The sequence below is a fragment of the Somniosus microcephalus genome, chromosome 5 (genome assembly GCF_052327205.1).
Source record: "Somniosus microcephalus isolate GS21.2 chromosome 5, FLI_Smic_1.0, whole genome shotgun sequence".
Classification (NCBI taxonomy): Eukaryota; Metazoa; Chordata; class Chondrichthyes; order Squaliformes; family Somniosidae; genus Somniosus; species Somniosus microcephalus.
The window spans coordinates 117489194-117507241 of NC_140991.1; the positions used below are offsets into that span (position 1 = coordinate 117489194).

At 48.9% G+C, this 18048-nt stretch overlaps 1 protein-coding gene across 1 annotated transcript in view; it reads right to left on the minus strand.

The window, feature by feature from the left end:
• pkd1l1 (polycystin 1 like 1, transient receptor potential channel interacting) overlaps positions 1-18048 on the minus strand; it is a 412439-nt gene that overhangs the window by 51511 nt on the left and 342880 nt on the right. Inside the window, exons 57-59 of the mRNA XM_085989354.1 lie at positions 14886-15120; positions 13440-13544; positions 11781-11921 (exon numbers count right to left, since the gene is read on the minus strand). Coding sequence (XP_085845480.1) covers positions 11781-11921; positions 13440-13544; positions 14886-15120 — 481 coding nt within the window. The remainder of the gene's footprint in view (positions 1-11780; positions 11922-13439; positions 13545-14885; positions 15121-18048) is intronic.

An 18048-nucleotide genomic window follows, 5' to 3' on the forward strand; every position in this document is an offset into this window, starting at 1 on the left:
GCATGCGCGTAACGCCAGGATGACACAAACCATTGTGGACATCCATGAGAGTGGAGGATGACATAGTGGAGCAGAATGCCCGTGTGAGGGTGTCCGGGGCCACATTCTCCTTGCCAGGCCGATAGAGAATGGTATAACCAAAAGAGGCCAGTTCCATCCTCCAAAGTTGTATTTTATTATTCTTAATTTTGGTTCGTTTTCGATTATCGAGCATGAAGGCGACTGATCGTTGGTCCGTGATCAACGTAAAGTGCTGGCGAGCTAGAAAATGGTTCCACTTCCGTACTGCCTCTATGATGGCTGTGGCTTCTTTCTCAACCGGAGGATAATGTAGCTCGGCACCTTGTAAGGTCCTGGACATAAATGCTACAGGACGACCTTCCTGATTCAGAGTAGCCGAGATCGCCACCTCCGAGGCATCACATTCAACCACGAAAGGGAGATTCTCATCAATGGAGTGAAGAGCCGCTTTCTCCAACTGTTTTTTGAGAAGGTTAAAGGCTGCAACAGCCGCTGTTCCCAGTGGAAATGATCTAGCATGCAGCAAGGGTTGGATTTCGTCCGAAAAATGAGGAATCCATTTAGCGTAGTATGCAAACAGACCGAGAGCCCGACGTAAAGAAGCCGGATTCTTAGGTGACGGGAGCTCTTGGAGCGGGCGAAGTCTTTCTGGGTCTGGCTTAATGATACCATTGCCTACGCAGTAGCCAAGGATGTTGATGGTCGGTTGCGACTCAACAGATTTGGATTCATTCAGGGTCAAATTACGGCGATGGAGGGCATCCCGAAATTTTTGGAGGTTGGAGTCGTGTTCCTGTTGATCGTGACCTGCAATGGTAATGTTATCAAGATAGGGAAAAGTGTCCCTTAGGTTTTCCTGCTTAACCAGGCCATCCATTGCCCGTTGAAAGACAGCCACTCCATTAGTAACCCCGAATGGGAGGCGACGAAATTGGTACAGCCGTCCATTAGCCTCAAAGGCTGTGTACTGCTTATCTGAGACCTTCAAGGGTAACTGATGATAGGCACTTTTTAAATCGTAAGTTGAGAACACTTTGTATTCGGCCAGTTTATTAACCATATCATCAATGCGTGGCAATGGGTAGGCGTCCAAGTCGGTATATTGATTGATGGTTTGCGAATAATCGATGCATAGTCGCTGTTTGTGAGGTTTTAGAGGGTTCTTGACAATGACGACTTGAGCCCGCCAGGGCGACGAACATGGTTCAATGATATCCTCTGCTAGAAGTCGAGAGATTTCAGCCGCAATAAAAGATTGGTCTTCCTGATTAAAGCGCCGCGATTTCGTTATTATCGGTTGGCATTGAGGCGGAATACTGGCAAATAATGAGGGTTCATCAAGTGAAGCTGCTGATAATGCACAAAATGGTAATTTAGATGGTATATTAGAAATAGTAAGTCCGGGTTTGGATCCACCAAACTCAATGGTGAGTTTCTTATGCTGTTTTTGGAAGTCCAGCCCTAAGAGGAGATCACTACATAAGTCCTTGAGCACCGAAAGTCGGGTGGAGGGATACATACGACCATGAAGTGTCATATCAACAACACAAAAGCCGGAGATTCTGGTATTAAGTGATGACTGGGCCATCGCAATTGCCTGGTCCGATGGGAAGACATGTAGTTTCAATTTCGCAACAATCTGTTCCTTAATGAAACTATCAGTACTTCCTGAGTCAATTAAGGCATCTAAGGTATGCCCTTTAATTGAAATTTTTGTGGCTGCCTGAGACAGGTTCTGTGGGCAAGCAGCTGTAATTGGTGTCGTTGCACAGAGAGTGGCTAAAACTCTCGGTGTGCTTCTTCGGGAGAGAGCTCGAGAGGAAGCTTGATAGGTCCTAGCTGGAGCATCTTGATAGGCCCTAATTGGGGCAGTTCGGTAGGCCTTAGCTGGATTGGCCCTCGTAGAGGCCCTTGATAGGCAAACTTTAGCAAAGTGTCCTTTTTTCCCGCAATAACTGCAGATTGCATTGCGAGCAGGGCAGGTTTTCCTAGGGTGAAAAGCATCTCCACAAAAGAAGCATTCCTTCCTAGATTGCCAAGAGGCTGCTAAAGTGGGGTCGTCCTCCTCTTCTTCATCAGAATTATCAGAATTAGATTCCCCCATGATAGGGTTCACCTGAGACCGCTTGAATTGTCTGGTTGCAGCTACAGCAGCAGATCGAGATCTGGGCAGCTGATAGAGGTCTGCATTTCTCTTTGCCAAATCCAGTGAACAAGCTAGGTCAAAAGCTTTTTGTAGCTCAAGTGTTTTACTTTCTAGTAGACGCTGGCGTATAAATGGAGAGGCAATCCCGCAGATGAAAGCATCACGAATCATTTCTTGGCGGTACAGCTCAGCTGAGGCTGCCTGAAAGTTACAATCTACGCTGAGCCTGCGAAGTTCTTGCAGGAATTCGTCAATTGATTCCCCTGGCCCTTGTCGGGCTGTGGCCAGTAGATGTCTAGCATCGACCTCATTTGGGGTCTTCGCATACAGTTTCTTAAGTGCCCGAATCACCTCTTCGTAACTATCCCAGTCATCAACATATTCGAACACTTTTGGGGTCACATAATTGACAAGTATCTTCAATTTAGCAGGAGCATCCACTTTACATTCATCCAGAAAATTCTCAAAAGTACGATACCAATGCTTCCATACCCTGCCAGCTGCTGGTGTATTCGGGTCCAAGTCCAGACGAATAGGTCTAAGGATTTTCTCCATGATGGGTGGTTCCCTGGATCCTTAACTTCCGAGTTTGTCTGAAGGTCTAGTATTTGTCAGTGTAAATACTAAGTTACTTAAATTGATGTAAGAAAAAGGAGACTTACCATCAAGTAACTTTAAAGTAAGCTTTAAGTAACTTATAAACACACTATATACACAAGAGAGGTCTTTACCATGCCTCTGGTAGAAGCCTCTTACAATACTGAACAGACCAGTATTTATACCAGTCCAACAGGAAGTGACATATGACAGGAAGTGAGGTATGTACACAGTTCATAGTTCATAGTTCATAGTTCACAGGAAGTGATGACATAACTTCCCGGATGTTATCATTTTTATCACATACCTTCTTGTACTTTCCTTTGGTAGGTTTCTTATTGCTGGTTTTCTTTCCCGACCTGCAGACTCGTGCTATGTGTCCTACTTTTCCACACTGTCTGCACACTTTGTCTTTGAACCAGCAATCATTCTGGTCGTGTGTTGTTCTGCCGCAGCGATAGCACTTCTCTGTTCCATATGACATTTCGTTTGTGCCATATTCTTGCGGTCTCTGTTGTATCTCTGCAGCGCTCCGTGCTGCTGCTTCATATGATACCGCAATGCTGAAAGCCTTTTCCAGCGTAAGGTCCTTTTCAGATAAAAGCCGTTTCTGGGTTCCTTCACTTTGAAGCCCACACACAAACTTGTCCCTTAAGGTATCTGCCAGTCCCGCTCCAAACTGGCAGTGTTTCGATAGTTTGCGCAGTTCTGTTAAATAATCAGCATTGCTTTCATCCTTATGCTGGTTCCGTTTGTGAAACTTGAATCTTTCTGCTATCAGCAGCGGTGTGGGGTTTAAATGTTCCTGTAGTATCGTTACTATGTCTTCAAAACTCTTTTCCATTGGCTTCGTTGGGGTTACTAGATTTCGTAATAAGCCATACGTCTTTGCACCCATTAAATTTAACAATACCGACGCTTTCTTGTCATCTGACACTTCATTTGCCTTGCAGTACACCTCTATTCGTTCGACATATGTAGTCCAATCTTCGACTTCATTGTCAAATGCGGTGATACTGCCACTCTTCGGCATTTTGGGTGTGGTTTAAAATGGCGTCTCCCGCGCTTTCCTTCCTCCCCCGCTGCTGCCAACGCCACTCCCAGCGGTTCTCGTGGCAATGGCGGCGCCCTGTAGGTTTCGCGCGCTTCTCCTGCGCTGCTGCCAACGCCGTTCTCGGCGGTCCTCGTGGCAATGGCGGCGCCTCATGGGTTTCTGCGCGTCTCTCTCTCGCTCTCTTCGACGCTGCTCGGCCCCTGAACACCGGCTGCACCCTGTGCGCTCTGCCCTCTCTCTCTCTCCCCCGTCGACGCTGCTCGGCCCTTTGCTGTGCCGCTCGGTCGGCTCTAGCCCACCGCTGTCTGGGAAAGGTCTGCGCGCTACCTGTTGCCAGCCCGTTTCGTTGGACCACCTCGACTGGAAAGCCAAGCCTGGCTCTCGACAGCCTCCCCCGCAATTCTCGAGTCTCTGCTGGATGACTGGGCGGTTGCCCGTGGTCGACGCCCAAGTCTCTGGCCTTGACCTCCAATCCACTGATCTCCAGGAACGAATCCCCAGGAGGTGATGCACAGTTGCAGGTCGGTTCGAACTTGCCTTGTCGCCAATGTTGTGTCCGTGTATAATAAGACACAGACTGCAGGAGAAACGGTACAACAGGTGTTTACTAAACGTGGCTCACACTGGAACTGCCTGTACAGATTACTACTCAGTGCTATATACAGGTGTGGTCACTGCCGGTAGTACAGTGTACATGAGCCGTAAAAAGTAGTTCCCCCCTTAAAGGTATATACATTACATGCACCTATTTTCCAATATAAAATAATGCACATTTTAAGCAGCGCGTATTGGAAAATCAGATGCTGCTGTGCATGTTTTACTGACCATTAATTTAAATTTAGACAGATTAAGTGAGTGGGCAAGAACATGACAGATGGAAAAATGTGGAGAAATGTGAAGTTATCCACTTTGGTAGGGAACATAGAAAAGTTGAATATTTTTTAAATGGTTAGAGATTGGGAAATGTTGGTGTTCAGAGGGACCTGGGTGTCCTTGTACAAGAATCACTGAAAGTTAACAGGCAGGCACAGCAAGCAAGTAGGAAAGCAAATGGTATGTTGGCCTTTATTACAAAATGATTGGAGTATAGGAGTAAAGGGCCTGGAAATTCAATTAAATCCAAAAATGGGCAGTGCCACCGTGGGCCAAGGTTAATGCCCGCCTGCAAACAGGCAGCACTAGTATTTTGGTGCTACCTGCTGATTTAAATGAGCAGAGCGCAGAATCTCCCGTGCAACGCACTCTTTCCAGCAGTAACATCAGCAGGATGTAGGTCGCGTTTAAAGGATCGGTGCGGTGTGGTGTTCTCGGGCAGACACCGATTAACAGTATGGTTTGGGAAAATCTGGTGGAGGTTCCTGGGTTTTGCTGGGTCAGGAGGTATCGAGTCCACTGATGGCCCTTATAGGGTTTGAGCACTGTCCGTTGTGGGACATTAGGAGGCATTTGTTTGTCTACGGCTCCCCTGTTACTTTCTCAGACATTTGTCTGGGTCTTGTGTGGGGTCGACAAATGGGTACCAGACTGCTTGGCACTCTCACCTTCGCTGGCTGCCATAGGTCCACAGATGTTTCACACAGATGTTTGCTGTGTGGAGGTTTGTGCTCTACCATGGTGCTGGAGGGAGAGGGGGATGGAGATGGGGATGGAGATGCACCATCTTGCAGCTTGCAGTGACAGTGCACTAGCCTGCAAATCACATGGGGATTCACTCCCTGGTGAGTGGGTCCTAAAGCACAGGCTCAGATCTGGAGGGACTGTGACTGGAAATACCACATAAAGACTGTGTTGTGGGGGACTATGGTCTCCCGCGTAAAGAAATAGGCAACACAGCAAGCTACAAGAAATAGGTCTTTACTCCAACTCTCACAATACAGTACTCAATTCGTGAAGCTCGCGAACCTGTGATGACTCACGGATTGTTTATTAGCTGCTGGAACCTGATTGGTTTTCCTTCTCTCAGCAGCAGGCAAGTCTGAATGTGCCTTATTCCTCTCAGCTTGCAACTGTCTTGCGGGGGGAGGGGAATACAGCAGTTAAAAGGGGATTATACAGGTTTATCTACATACACACAGTGTTTCCCCAATGTGGCAACACCACATACGCCCCCCCAGAATCCTCGTTAACTGTAAAAGTCAGTCTCTGCGGAGGTTTGACCAAGCGGCCGTAGCGGCTGTAGTAGCCATCTGGCGTGTGAGGAGGGCTGTCTGTGAGGTCGGCCGGTTGGTTCATCGGCTGGTCTGGCGGCTGGTCTGCCGGTGGGCTGGCTGGACGGGCTACCGGCGAAGGTGGGGCGGCGGCCGGGAAGTAAGGCTCTGGCGTGTCTTGGTCCTCTTGTGGGGCCGCCGCCAACGCGGGAGGTCTGCCCCACCGTGGGGGAAGAGCCGGCCGAAACGGGAAGCTGAGGTCCAGGTGCGCCGGTTTGAGGCGGTCTACTGAAATAAGGTCCGGCTTCCCGCCAACATCGATAAGAAAAGCTTTGTCCCCCGTCTCCAATACTGGGAAGGGGCCGGTGTATGGTGCCTGCAGCGGGCCTCTGTGCGCGTCCCGGCGCACGAAGACGAACTCCGCATGTCGTAAGTCTCGAGGCACGTAGGACGGCTGCGGGCCGTGTTGCGAAGTGGGCACTGGACGGAATTGCTGGGCCGCGTCCTGGTGCAGGGAAAGCTGTCTGGCGGCCGACCACGGCTCCGTTGTCAGGAGGAGGAAGTCACCTGGTACTCTGAGCGGTTGACCGTAGACCATCTCGGCCGTAGACCATCTCGGCCGCAGAAGCGCGGAGGTCCTCTTTGGGCGCAGTATGCAATCCCAGGAGAACCCAGGGTAGTTTGTCGATCCAGCTGGTGTCGGCCAGGCTGGCGCGGAGGGAGGCTTTCAAAGAACGATGAAAGCGCTCGCAGAGCCCGTTGGCCTGCGGGTGGTAGGCTGTTGTCCTGTGCAACATGGTGTTGAGGCCGGCGATGATGGCATTCCACAAGTGGGAGGTGAACTGGGGGCCTCTGTCCGAGGATATGTCGGTCGGCACGCCGAACCGGGCCACCCATGTTGAGACGAATGCTCGCGCGACGTCGGCCGTGGTGGCGGAGGCGAGGGGAACCACCTCGGGCCATCTGGTGGTGCGGTCGACGATCGTGAGGTGTGTAAAACTGTGCCACGGCGGCAAGGGGCCTACCAGATCGACGTGGACGTGGTCAAAACGCCTCTCGGGCACCGGGAAACACTCCAATGGCGCCTTGGTGTGCTGCTGGACCTTAGCGCACTGACACGGCACGCATGTGTTGGTCCAGTCTCTCACATCCTTGTGGAGTCCAGGCCAGACGAACTTGGCGGACATAAGTTTCTGAGACGCACGCATCCCTGGATGTGAAAGGCCGTGGATGATGTCGAAAACTCGCTTGCGCCAGGCGGATGGAACGACCGGCCTAGGCGAGGGGACTGAGACGTCACACATGAGGGTTGTGCCGGCTGCGTGGAAGTGGATGTCGGCCAGGGTGAGGCTGGTAGTTGACATCCTGAGGGCCTGGATCTCCGCGTCGGCAGCCTGGTCTCTCGCTATGCTGGCGTAGTCGACGCCCAGGTGCACTGCGTGGAGCGAGGGTCTTGAGAGGCAGTCGGCCACCGAATTGTCCTTGCCGGCGACGTGGCGGATGTCCGTGGTGAACTCCGAGATGAACTTGAGTTGGCGCTGTTGGCGCGCGGACCAGGGTTCGGTTAATTTGGCCATGGCGAAAGTGAGCGGCTTGTGGTCCACGAATGCGGTGAACGGCCGGCCTTCCAGAAGGAAACAGAAGTGCCGGACTGCCAGGAACAGGGCCAGGAGCTCTCTGTCGAACGTGCTGTAGGCCTGCTCGTTCTTGCGCAGCTGTCGGCTGAAAAATGCCAGTGGCTGCCACGCGCCTTCGACCCACTGTTGCTGGACGGCGCCGACGGCGTAAACCGAGGCGTCCGTGGTGAGGGCGGTCTTGGCGCCCGGGATGGGGTGGGCCAGTAGTGTGGCGTTGGCCAAGGCGCTTTTGGTCTGGTGGAAGGCTGTCGCCATCTCGCTGGACCAGGTGAGTTGCTCTTTGCTCGTTTTGCCCCTGGTGGCTTCGTAGAGGGGGCGCATGAGTGCGGCGGCCTTCGGCACGAACCGGTGATAGAAATTGACCATCCCCAAAAATTCCTGCAGCGCCTTAACCGAGGTGGGCTGGGGAAAGTCCGCCACCGCCAGCACCTTGGAAGGTAGGGGAATGGCTCCCCTTGGCGAGATTCTGTGGCCGAGAAAGTCAATTTGGGCTGCTCCGAACTGGCATTTGGCCGGGTTGACGATTAGCCCGTGTTGGCTGAGGCGCTGGAAAAGGGAGCGCAAATGCGCGATGTGCTCGGCCTTGCTGGTACTGACCACGAGGACATCGTCCAGATAGACGAACAGGAAGTTCAGGTCCCGTAGGACGGAGTCCATGAGCCGTTGGAAGACCTGTGCGGCGTTCTTAAGCCCGAAGGGCATGCGCAGGAACTCGAACAGTTCGAAGGGGGTGATGACCGCCGTCTTCTGGACATCTGCGTGGTGGACGGGGACCTGATGGTAGCCGCGAATCAGGTCGACCTTGGAAAAGACGGACTTTCCTGCTAGGTGTGCCGAGAAGTCTTGGATGTGCGGAATGGGGTATCTATCGGGCGTGGTGGCGTCGTTGAGCAGTCTGTCGTCGCCGCAGGGGCGCCAGCCACCGCCCGGCTTAGGCACAATGTGGAGGGGGGACGACCAAGGGCTGTTCGAGCGGCGGATGATGCCCAGTTTTTCCATCGTGGCGAATTCTTCCTTGGCCACCGTCATCTTGGCTGGGTCCAGGCGTCTGGCTCGAGCGAACACTGGTGGTCCCGTAGTGGCGATGTGGTGCTCGACCCCATGCTTGGCTGCCGCGGCTGAGAAGGTCGGTTGTGTGAGCCTCGGGAAATTTGCGAGTAGGCGGGCGTAGTCGTCATGCGCCGGGGCGGAGCAGGACCCGACGAGGGCTGGGCTGTTGCTCTGCTGGCAGGCCAGTGAAGCGAAAGTTGCTGCGTCGATCAGGCGCCTGTCGCGGACGTCGACCAGGAGTCCATGGGCGCAAAGAAAATCGGCGCCCAGCAAAGGATGTGCCACCGAGGCCGTCACGAAATCCCACGTAAATCGCTGGCCGTTGAAACAAACCTCAGCCCGTTGCTTTCCGAAAGTAGCGATGGCTGCGCCATTTGCCGCCACGAGGGGTGGGCCGCTGCAGCCTGCCTAGATGTCGAGCTGGGAGGCAGGAATTATGCTGCATTGGGCTCCGGTGTCGCAAAGGAATCTGCGCCCTGAAAGAGAGTCGGTTATGTACAGCAGTTTACCTGCGGTGCCGATGGCCATCGTGGCGGTGGGGATGCGGTCGAGCGGGCCTAGGCGGCGGCGCGGAGCTGGTGCGTTGGACCGGGCGGCCATCTTGGTTTGATCGAAAGAGCAGGGTGCTCTGCAGCATTGGGCCTTGTGGCCGAAACACGCATGGTAGTAGCATAGTTCTGCGGCCTGGCGTGGCGGCGCGCGCTCGGTGGTGTCGGGGAGCCTCGCGGCTGCACTGCCGAGTTGGGCGACGGCGAAAACTTTGTCCGCGGCGGCTGCCAGTTGTACGCAGTCCGTGATTGGGGACCCCGCGAGGACAGTCTGTACCTGCTGAGGAAGCAGGCTGAGGAAATGGGCCCGAAACAAAAAGCACTGCGGTTCAGAGCCCAGGAGCGCAAGCATCCGGCTCATCAACTGGGTCGGGGTAGAATCGCCGAGGCCTGGTAGTGAGAGAAGCCTGCGGGCCCTCTCTTCCTTGGACAGGCCGTAAGCCTGCAGCAAGCGGCCCTTAATGGTTGAGTACTTGCCGGTCTGTGGTGGGTTCCCCAGCAGGTCGAGAACTTCGGCGGCGATAGAGCTTGCTAGTGCTGAGACAACGTGGAGGTACCTTTCTTCATCGTCTTGAACCCTGCGAAGGGTGAATTGGGCCTCCGAGTGCACGAACCAAGCTGGTGCTTGGTGTTCCCAGAAGGTGGGGAGCTTCAGGGACGCGGCGCCGGCCGACATCAGGCTGCTGCTGGTTGCCATCGGGTCGTTGCTGGCCTCTGTAGGGCTGTGTGAGTCGGGGGCTTCGGCCGCCGACATTCGGGGTCACCAATGTGGGGGACTATGGTCTCCCGCGTAAAGAAATAGGCAACACAGCGAGCTACAAGAAATAGGTCTTTACTCCAACTCTCACAATACAGTACTCAATTCGTGAAGCCCACGAACCTGTGATGACTCACGGATTGGTCACCTGCTGGAACCTGATTGGTTTTCCTTCTCTCAGCAGCAGGCAAGTCTGAACGTGCCTTATTCCTCTCAGCTTGCAACTGTCTTGCGGGGGGAGGGGAATACAGCAGTTAAAAGGGGATTATACAGGTTTATCTACATACACACAGTGTTTCCCCAATGTGGCAACGCCACAGTGTCACAGGTGTTGTTAAACCGTTGCAGGAGAAATCAATTGAAATAAAGTTTTAAGAAAGGGAAACATGAACCTCTTGGTCACGAGTTTACTGGTGTAAATTATGCAGAAGAAAGTTCAATTACATTTTTAACAACAGCAGACTTTTGAAGAACTCTTGGTGAGAATATGGCATTAAATTTTCTTAATTCTTTGCCTTTTAAAAACAGACTTCAAAACTTTGAATATTAATTTATCAGTCCAAAACTAGAAAACCCAATGTATAAAATTTGAAGAAAAGTAGCTTTGATTTTTTCCTGAGATTCTTACAACTTTGGTACAGTATAGTTTATTTTAAAAGTTACCACCTGTAATGTTTGACTGACCAGGGGGGAGATTTGATGCATCTCACTGGAAGCAATTTTCACTCTAATTACATAGTCTGAGCTCTCCATAGTTAACAGTTATCTCAGCAGCTGTTTACTGTACGGTTTATAGCTCACCGCCGCTTTCTCCCGGCTCTATGTGTTGTCATCAGTTGTATTGCACACCGATTGATGTCATGCTTCTGGTAAGTAAAACACTTGCAGGAAACGGCAGCACTGCTGACCTGCCCAATATGGTGGCCGCTGCGCTCGCGCCGGAAGTGGGCAGAAACGAGGCAGCCGCCATTTTTTCTTCAAAACTGTCCTTAACGGCCGGTGCTAAAGGTTCGGATTTCTAGGCCAAAAAGTCTTACTGCAATTATATAGGGCCTCGGCGAGACCACACCTGGAGTTTTGGTCTCCTTACCCAAGGAAGGATATACTTGCCATAGAGGGAGTGCAACGAAGGTTCACCAGACCGATTCCTGGGATGGGGGGGATTGTCCGATGAGAAGAGATTGAGTAGACTAGGCCTATATTCTCCAGAGTTTAGAAGAATGAGAGGTGATCTCATTGAAACATACAAAATTCTGAAGGGGCTTGACAGGGTAGATACAGAGAGGATATTTCCCCTGGCTGGGGAGTCTAGAACCAGGGGTTACAGACTCAGAATAAGGGGTCAGCCATTTAGGACTAAGATGAGAAGAAATTTCTTCACTCAGAGGGTTGTGAATCTTTGGAATTCAGCAGCCCAGAGGGTTGTGGATACTCAGTCATTGAGTATATTCAAGACAGAGATCGACAGATTTTTGGATACTAAGGGAACCAAGGGAGATGGGATAGTGTGGGAAGGTGGAGTTGAGGTAGAAGTTCAGCCATGTTCTTATTGAATGACGGAGCAGGCTCGATGGATCGTATGGCCTACTCCTTCTATTTCTTACGTTCTTAACCTTTCATAAATGGAAAGTCATTCTGAGGTGTTTTCAGTAAACATCTTTCCAGATAAAATACAAGTGGATTTCAGCCCTATTTTCTATGTAAAATGGTTCCAAAAGGTATGGTGTTTGTAAAGCACCAATACACCTAAACTCTTGGAAAAAAATTCAATTTTAGTTTCCTTTCTCTCAGCATATCCCCTTTTGCTGTTTCTTGCTCCTCACCTGTATCCATGCAGAGATGAAGCTCATATCCACAAAGGCTTTGAAATATCCACTGTGAAGATGGTCAATAACATCCACAGCCAATACGAAGTAAAACACGTAATATACGTAATAAAAGAGACTGATCACAACAAGTCCAATCTGGAGAAGAACAGGACACACAGACTGATAAACTGTACACCTCACACACTCAGAAGTATATTTTAAAAGAAACATTTTTACTTATGGATATATTTAAGTGCAGCAGCTAGATCAGCGAAGTCTGCAGAAAAATGAAAAACAAAACAACTGGTACACATAATCCAACCAACAAAACATGCGAAAGCTGACAAACCGCTTCAAAAAGCTAAGAGCTCAGTAATAGCACTGAAAGTCAGTGTAGGTCATGTAGTTACACTGACTACACAGTGGAACCTGGGGTTTGTTATAGCTTATGCTGCAAGCATATGGAATATTTCATAACTTGTATAGAAAGAAAGACTTGCATTTATGTAGCGCCTTTCATGACCTCAGGACGTCTCAAGGAGATTTACAGCCAATTAAGTACTTCTGAAGCGTAGTCACTGTTGTAATGTAAGAAATGTGGCAGCCAAATTGCGCACAGCAAGATCCCACAAACAGCAATATAATAATGACCAGATAATCTGGTTTTATTTAGTGATGTTGTTTGAGGGATAAATTTTGGCCAGGACACCGGGAGAACTCTCCTGCTCTTTTTCAAAATAGTGCCTTGGGATCTTTTACATCCAACAGAGAGGGCAGATGGGGCCTCAGTTTCACGTCTCATCCGAAAGATGGCACCTCCGACAGTGCAGCACTTCCTCAGTACTACACTGGAGTGTCAGCCGGAATTTTGTGTTCAAGTCTCTGGAGTCAGACTTGAACCTACAATCTTCTAACTCAGAGCTGAGAATGCTACCCACTGAACCACAGCTAATGCAGAAGATTATGGCAAAAATTCTGAATTTCTTCTTGTTCTGTGGAGAAATTGCAGGCTATTGTGTATTGGTGCTCTCTGTTGCTAAATCTTGAAAAGTGCTGTAAGATTATTTATTTGATTGTTACAATGACCAGTTCATATTGGCACACTTGTTCTCACATAATTCATGCTGGCACTGTTTTTTTCCACAATTCTCCCCCAACCCTGTCTGAAGCTGCTACTCCGGGGAATCATACCTTTGCTGCAGATTGTGGACAGGAATTCCTGATCTCACAAACCTAGCGTGAGATAGGGAATTTCCATCCAGTGTGTGTGACAGAGTTTGATTCCCAAGAGTAGCAAATACAAAAAAGAATGAGGAGAGAACTGGGATCTGGCACAGATTTTCATTGTGAAAATCTGAAGTGCTGGCTGTCCATACACATTTCAGTGCTTAACAAACTATTCTTTTCATCTCTTTGCAAACATAAAAAGCAACATCATGACTTGTCAAATGGCATCATAGCGTCACATGCAGGTAATGTCACCATGATGAAAGTGACTTTTGTCACGGCTCGTCTTTCTATTTCCCCCACCATCCCCCTAAAAATTGGATAATTATTTTATGTGCTCCTTTGAATTTATTGTCCATATATTCCCTAATCTGTTCACACACAAAGGAAGAGCAAATAACCTTAACTTAATTAAAGCGAACCAATTTACTGCAATAAGTTTCTGACCTCCAGCCAGTTCCATGGCTCCTGCCAGTAACTCAGTACGCCTCTCTGAGTCATCCTGCACACCTGGAAGTACAGGTGAAGTAGAATAAGGGCCAGGAACAGAAGCTGCAAATCACAATGAAAGTAGTATGAATGTAAAAAGCTACCACATACTTTATTAAAGGTACAAACACTTCAAATCACTAAACCTCTGGAGTTTGGATTCCTTAACCTGTACAATGCTTTGTAAATCCTTATGCATGACTGTAAATTTTATTTAGCTCAACTTTATCATAGAAATTCAAAACATGTTTCATAAATTGAGTCAAGTTCAATTCCAGCTTTGTTGTAATATATATAATAATTAAACTTTAAACCAAATTCTTATAGCACTGTAAATGGAGCCATGCCTATTATCTCAGCTGGTCCGAGATTTACGGCAACTGAAAGCTGTTTGTTTATGTCATGCTTCTATAACAAGATATAAAAGCTCTAATTTGTCCTGCTGAATGTTTAGTGTGCGATGGTATAGCCACAGGACCTTAGTAACATTTTCAATGTTAACTATCAAACCAATGATATTTTAAAACTCTGACTGTGGAAGGACTTGTGACTTGAAATGAAGCTGTGTGAATATCAGCATGCAAATAATTAACCTAATCAAATGAAATTCTCCAATATTTTAAACTGTTTTGTTTATGTTGTGCAATTAATAGGGTTGCGAAATTTGCAAAATAGATGGAGAGCTGATTTCATTTCTTGAAATGGTTTCAATCGAACTCAGACCCAACCCAACTCCTAGTGGCTGTGGGTCCACAGAGCAGAACTACCCATAGTTCTGCATTAATTAGGCACCTCACGCAAAGAAGCCATAAGGTTGGCTGTTGTAGGAAATGTTACACTGAATCTAAGCCCACAAAAGACCACTGAACCCATCAAGTCTGCACAATGTACTTCTCCACAAGTCACCTAGGCTAATCCGACTCAACTGCTTGTTCCCCATATATCCTTTAATATTCCTCTTTTTCTAGAAACTATTTCATTCCCTTTTTAAAAAAAAGGTCACAGGCTGCTTCAACAATTGTTTGTGGCAAATAATTCCACCCTCTGTGTAAAGAAGCTTTTTCTAATTTCCCTTAAATCTTTTCATGATTATATGAAACTTGTTCTGTTAAATTTGTGCCGATACGGTAACAAGAGGACACAAATTTAAGGCAATCAGAATGACTGCTGTAATCAGGGTGTTATTCTGAAGTAAGGGTTAAAACACATTATTTACTCTGTGTCTGGTCCAGATTATCCCTGAGAATAACTAGTGACTTAACTGAATGCCAAAAGTGAAACAAACTTCAAAAAGCAGATTTGGTGTAATAAAACTGAAAAATAACATTCGTTGGTTGTTCAGATGCATTTTATTTTTATTTAACAGTGGCCAACATTTTTAAACCCACTACCTGAAATTCTCACCTCAAAAGCCATGATGAAATAGTCCAGCAGAGAGTTTTTCTGGTAAATGCTGACCGACTCTATATGAGCTGATGGAAGAACACCTCCTAATGGAGGCAACTCTGCCAGCAGAGACACTGTGGTGAAGAGGTTGGTAGGTGGATTGTAGAGGGTGAACTCTACTATTACTGCTCTGGTGTTCCTATTGATCCACTCAATTTCCTTCAGTTTTCGTAGTGTTGCATAAGCCGCATGCCTAAAATTTTGAGGGAGGGGTTAGTGTGAATAGTGGAGGAAATGTTACTGCATTCTGCACTATTAGCAAAAGTAAACAACACACTCATAGATTATTTTAATAAAATTGCTACATTTAAAATTGTCCTTCATAGAGAAAATCAAATTCTTTGCATTCATTTTCAATTGCATTTCCCAGACAACAGCCATGTCATTGTGATTTATGATGCTCCTATTTCTGTAACATTTCAGAAAAGGTAAAACATTAATATTTTTCTTTTTAATATAGTAACCACAATTAAAAATGGATCATCTTCATATTTTAATCTCACTTTATTGTATACCCAATAAAACAACTGACCCTCATTGGCCCAAGCTACATTTCCTTAATCTTCAGCTCTGTTGATTGTTCCTCTTTCCCGATCTACCTTACACACACACACAGTACAGTAGGGGAGCATTGGAGAAATTCATCAAGAGATTATAAGTACCAAGTAAACTTTGCATTGCTACATTATTTTTCCTAGGAAAGTATTTTATTGAGTAAACCATTCAGTCTGTGACAAAGATTGGATTATCTTTCACAACTCTCAAATGGCATGGCAGAGATAAACCAGTTTGTGCTTATTCCAAGCCTCTGATATCCATGTTCCATCCACTCCATGTCACATTTCATGTATTGCTCTCCACATTGCCACCAGACATCGACAGTAAGCAGCAACATAGCCTAACACTCCATATCAAACATGACAGTAAACAACGACAAATTCTTGCCTTCATGTCAAACACTGATAGTAAAAAGTGACAAAACTTCTCTCTTCAGTTCAGATGCCAACAGTAAACAATAACATGCGCATATCTGAATCCCACCATGTTGGAGTGTGACATAAAGGCCCCGATTTTCCCGATCGTGCGGGAAATTTTCGGGTTCCCCGAATGTCGGGTTCCGACCCGAAAAAAAATGGGTCAGCCAGCTGCATGCAATTTTCCCTCAAGTGACCAATTAAGTTCCAACGTGTGGGCACCCTTGCTAATTGTCCATTTCCAGTTAGAAAGCCCCACAGTATGATGTCATCATTCGTGGTGCTTTTAAAGTGTTCAGCAAGCTTCTCAACCTCTGCAGGCTTCTCAACCAGTCTTGCAGAATGGCAGAGGAGCCTGCACCAGCTGCTGCCAGCGGCAGAGGCCGAGCTGCCGCCAAATTCGACGAGACGTCACTGCAGACATTGGTGGATGGGGTAAGGGCCCACAGGGAGGTCCTCCACCCTAGCTCAGGGAGGAAGAGGCCTCCCAAAGAGACCAGGGCTGCCTGGATGGAGGTGGCTACAGAGGTCAACTCTCTGGGAGTCATCCGTCGGACCTGGATGCAGTGCAGGAAGCGCTTCCATGACCTTCACCGCACAGGGAAAGTAAGTACGAAGTTTCCATCACCCTCAACCTCATCTCCATTGCCTTTCCCCAACAGCAGTCAGCTTCAGCAATCTCTTCCTCCACATCCCACTTCACAGTCACATCCATGCACCCTTACCCATTCCCTATCTCTCTATGCTCACATTCACATAACTATTCCACCATGCAGCCCTCACACTGCCTCTCACTCTGATGCTTGGAACACAACTGACAACACACAGGGAGGGCCCTTGGTCTTGCAGCCTCACAACATCTTTGTCTCCTTCTAAGTATCTATGCTATGAAATCTCTACACTCACTCCTGCACTCTCACTCAAACTCCACTTGTCTCCCTCATTGCAGGAAAAGAGAGCTCACAATAGACGAGAGCGTGCGAGGACTGGAGGAGGACCACCCTCAATCGCCCACCTGAGCTCCTAGGAGGAAGCTGCGATCGAGATTGCTGGGGCTGACGGCCTGTGGATGCTGGGGCAGGAGAGACAGGAGCAAGCCCGCAAGCTGGTGACAGAATAGTTCCCCATCTCTCTCATTGACATAGCATGAGTTGCTGATATGATTCTGAAGCCACATCATTTGGACTTATGAGCATCTGACAAATCCAATGTGCAAGTAGCCTTGGCATCACATCTCTAACTCTTTCCTTTACTCCCCCACAGGACCATCCGGAGCCCCCGTCCCCACTGCCGAGGAGGAAGAGGCTTTGCAGCCAGACTCCTCAGAGGAAACTCCAGCCTCTGAGGGCGCAGCGTCAGCAGAAGTAAGCGCACCCAGCACATGTGCAGACACTCACACCTCGGTGGGACCTTCGGGACATAGAGTAGTGTTGTCACCTGGTGTATCACAGCTCACAAGTGAGCATCAGCAGAGTGTGGAGACAGGGACAGCAGTGGAGAGTCCTCGTCAGAGGGCGCAGGCCTCTGCCAGCTCAGCTCAGCTGCATGTCGACCCTATGCCTCTGGGTCCATCCTCAAGAGAGGAGGTGATGGATCTCCATGCACAGATGCAGGAATCTCTGGCAGGTTTTGTCTCCAGGGTCGCTGCGAGTGTGGAGCGAATGGAGGAGTCCATGGCGAGCATGAGCAGAGCCTTATTGGAGTCATTGGCGCATGAAAGCATCACCACAGAAAGGTTGGCAACCTCCGTGGTAAGGCTGGCTACTGCCGAGGAAAAGAGGGCTGCAGCCGAGGAGAGGAGGGCTGTGGCCGAGGAGAGGAGGGCTGCAGCCGAGGAGAGGAGGGCTGCTGCCATGGAGGAGCTTAGTCGCCAGGGTATCGAAAACATGGTGAGTGCTCTGAATAGAATGGCATCTCTTGAGGAGCGATGGGCATCTATTGAGCACCGAAACCAGACCTTCATGGAAGTCCCTCTGAGCAGGACTTCCAGTGCTGAGACGGGTCCCCATGGCCCCCCTGATGTGCAGCAAGGTGCTCTCCAGCCACTTGCAGGCGCTGAGGGGGAGCTGACCCATGAGAGGGAGGTTGTTAGCACACCTCAAGGAAGTGGGGGCTCCTCTCCACGCGCTCACACTTCCATGCCACTT